Genomic DNA, 3,298 nt, shown 5'->3' with positions numbered 1-3,298 from the left:
TATTATTATTATTATTAAATATCGAAATACTAAGTATATTAGACAAAAGTTGCACTAAAATAATGGCTTGAATCTAGTAACTTCGTGTTTCTAATACAGCTAACTGGCATGCAGCAGAGCTAATGTGATTTTACGCATGTTTACGCTTTGTGATGGGAAAGATACAACCAGTGTCAATGAGGCTTACGTTTAATCAAGGAAATGTTCCGAGGAAATCTCTGTAGCCACAGTTACTGATCAGGCTGGAGGCTGTATATCACTTAGGATCCCAGACAATCTTTGAAAAGCTTATTTTAAAAAAAAAAACAGCTTAGTTTAACTCAAGCCTGGCTAGAAATAATGGAAAAAGTACAGGAAGGTGAAAATGTCAATGATCAGGGTGTGTTTTTTTTTTTTTTTTACTTGTCTTCTGCTTCTGTAGTTAAATTATACTGTCTAATTAAACATCTGTAAATAGAAATAAATACAGCAAACTGAGAGAGAGAGAGAGAGAGAGAGAGAGAGAGAGAGAAAATGCACTCAGTCTCCTGCTTACTTCATTAGCAGCAGTGGAATGGTCACACAGCCCAGTCGCATCGAGGTTAATGTACTTACACTGTCAGCTGTAATGGGTCAGAGAGTAAATGTGTCTTTTTGTCAAATCTGGAAACAATGATTTTCTACAGTATGATGCGTCACTAATAGCGCTACAATAAGACCTTGATAGAGTGCGGCTTTGTTCAAGTGACGCGCACGCGGAGCGTCCTGCTGCTTGCCCTCCAATCAGAGCGCGCCCTCACTTAGCCCCTGTCCAATGGGAAATACGCGCGTGCAGGTGGCGGCGCGGTTATCAGCGGCTCCGCGAGCATCATAACACAGAGTCAATTTAGCAAAGTGAGTGGAGCTAATGCGCGCCATCACACGCACGCGCTGCAATATATCCGTTATACCCGACCTCCAGCTTCCGGGTGCGCAGCGGACTGTGGACCGGGACGCGGTGAAGGCTCAGATACTAAAACTCCCTGAACTACAGACACTGTGACCGGGGACTCGCCCGAGGTCCGGGCAGACATTTGTGTTGTTTAAAACTTTTGCGCTTCGTCTTGGATGAACTTCCTCAACTCGAGCGGCCGTGTGTGCGGTGGCGCTTGTGCTCGGCCGCTGGCGCTCTTCGTTTAGTGTTTTAATTCGGTGTTCAGGTCTTTTTCACGCGCTCACTGTGTGGTTCATGTACACCAATGTTAGCGGTGGGGCAAATGGATGCTAACAGGCAGAGTGCTTTCGTGTTGGGTAGCACGCCACTGGCTGCGCTTCACAACATGACCGAGATGAAGAACTCGCTGTTCCCCTACGCACTGCAGAATCCCGCCGGCTTCAAGGCTCCTTCTCTCACCAGCATCAGCTCGCAGCTCCCGCTGGGCACACCGCACGGAATTAGCGACATCCTGGGGAGACCCATCACCACGGCGGGACAACTGCTCTCCAGCTTTCCAAGGATAAACGGCTTGGCCACCTCCGCCGGGATGTACTTTAACCCCGCTGCCGTGTCGCGCTACCCGAAGCCCCTGGCGGAGCTCCCGGGCAGAGCGCCCATCTTCTGGCCCGGAATGATGCAGAGTTCCCCGTGGAGGGAGCCTCGACTGCCCTGTCAGGGTGAGACAACTATCTGTCTTTTCACACCTTCTTAGTTTTTACAAAGTCTAACCTGCTCATGCAAAATTTATACAAAGAGCACCAGGATTTAGCTTGTTTTTTCCCCCCGTTTTATTTTTTGAATAGAAATGCATTACAGCATCCCTATACTTATTCTAAAATAGACCCCCAAAAAAGTATGCTCAGTCTTCAACTCGAAGAATTTTTGAATTAAATTTTTCTCGTCCTTCATCACCATAAGTATTAATTCAACGTTATGACTTTATTATTATTATTATTAGGCATATTGGGTAGGGGTCAATGGGACTTGTTCTATGTTGTTCTGTTATACCAGTCCGTGTCCACTTTTTTTTTTTTTTTTTATCTTGGCATTACTGACTAAAATCAAGACCAATGTTTCACAACAAAACTTATTCTACATCCTCAACTCATCCAAAACCTTTTTTTTTTTTTTGTCTATTTCAGCACAAGCAAATATAATGTTGGACAAAGACGGGAAGAAGAAACACTCCAGACCAACATTTTCGGGACAGCAAATTTTTGCGTTGGAAAAAACCTTTGAACAGACTAAATACCTGGCCGGACCGGAAAGGGCGCGTCTCGCCTACTCACTGGGAATGACCGAGAGTCAAGTGAAGGTGTGTATTATTTCAGATCCCAAGTTTAACAGACCTGTTACGAAAAAAAAAACCCTCAATAAATAATGCCTACGAATGTGATTTGAAGTCAGTTACAATACTTAAAATAGCTTTCACAAAATGTGCATTATTATTATTATTATTATTATTATTATTATTGATGAATGTAACGCATGTGAAAAAGGTTTAGCATTTCCAACAACATAAGAGTCGAACTAATTATAATTAGGCTTGCATTACTAAATCAAATCAGCTTGGCCCTTAATATGTCTCCTTGCGTATAAAAGTTTCAGCACAAAACAACAACAACAAACACTAATGCATTTCCATCAACAGGTCTGGTTTCAGAACCGGAGAACCAAGTGGCGCAAGAAGCACGCAGCGGAAATGGCCACCGCCAAGAAGAAACACGACTCGGAAACGGAGAAGATGAAGGAAAACTCGGACAACGAGGACGACGACGAGTACAACAAGCCGCTGGACCCCAACTCAGACGACGAAAAAATCACGAGACTGCTGAAAAAGCACAAGTCGGCGAACCTGTCGCTTATGAGCCCGAGCAGCAGCAGCTCGGACACGTTGTGATGCTGAGCACCGACTTTTCCTCCATCAGCTGAGGAACTTTCAGAAACTGAAGCAGGGTAACACGGGGGGCTGCGCTCTAAGCCCCCTACTGCTGCCGCAAGTGGAACTCGTGTATAGATTTTTTTTTTTTTTACACCGAGTAAATTATGTTATTAAGCCGCCAAAAGGACATGGCCACTGTGCACTCACTCATCCTCTCCTGCGGCAGAAACCTTATTTCTCTTCTGTCGCTGAATAACCAAGTCTATCACTACTTCTCCAAGTTTTACGACTGGAGTGTTACGGGCTACAAGTCCACCGGCTGTAATTGATCATGTACATAGAATTTGTTCTAACACTTTTAACAATATCCTCTCTGGCCGGTTGTTTTCATTTCAAAAGACTTTAAGTTTTAGGGCTACCTCTGTAAAAACAGATCCAGATGGAGGCTTAAATGCTGAATT

The 3,298-nt window shown here is 44.3% G+C and overlaps 1 protein-coding gene across 1 annotated transcript; it reads left to right on the top strand.

Moving 5' to 3' along the window:
* Positions 1-902: 902 nt before the first annotated feature.
* On the top strand, positions 903-3,298 carry nkx6.2 (NK6 homeobox 2). The gene is made up of 3 exons (XM_060926226.1): positions 903-1,632; positions 2,098-2,270; positions 2,607-3,298. The coding sequence occupies exons 1-3, from the start codon at positions 1,218-1,220 to the stop codon at positions 2,853-2,855; spliced, it is 837 nt and encodes a 278-aa protein (XP_060782209.1). The 5' UTR covers positions 903-1,217; the 3' UTR covers positions 2,856-3,298.

The sequence above is a fragment of the Neoarius graeffei genome, chromosome 7, assembly GCF_027579695.1.
Source record: "Neoarius graeffei isolate fNeoGra1 chromosome 7, fNeoGra1.pri, whole genome shotgun sequence".
Lineage (NCBI taxonomy): Eukaryota > Metazoa > Chordata > Actinopteri > Siluriformes > Ariidae > Neoarius > Neoarius graeffei.
The sequence above is the reverse complement of the archived record's forward strand: the minus strand, read 5'-3'. Positions and strand labels throughout refer to the sequence as shown.

Bases quoted from the DNA above. Each gene is read 5' to 3' on its own strand.
- nkx6.2 (XM_060926226.1), top strand. From the start codon at position 1,218: ATGTTAGCGGTGGGGCAAATGGATGCTAACAGGCAGAGTGCTTTCGTG. The intron at 1,633-2,097 runs GTGAGACAACTA...TGTCTATTTCAG, and splicing joins GCCTCGACTGCCCTGTCAGG to CACAAGCAAATATAATGTTG. The intron at 2,271-2,606 runs GTGTGTATTATT...TTCCATCAACAG, and splicing joins TGACCGAGAGTCAAGTGAAG to GTCTGGTTTCAGAACCGGAG.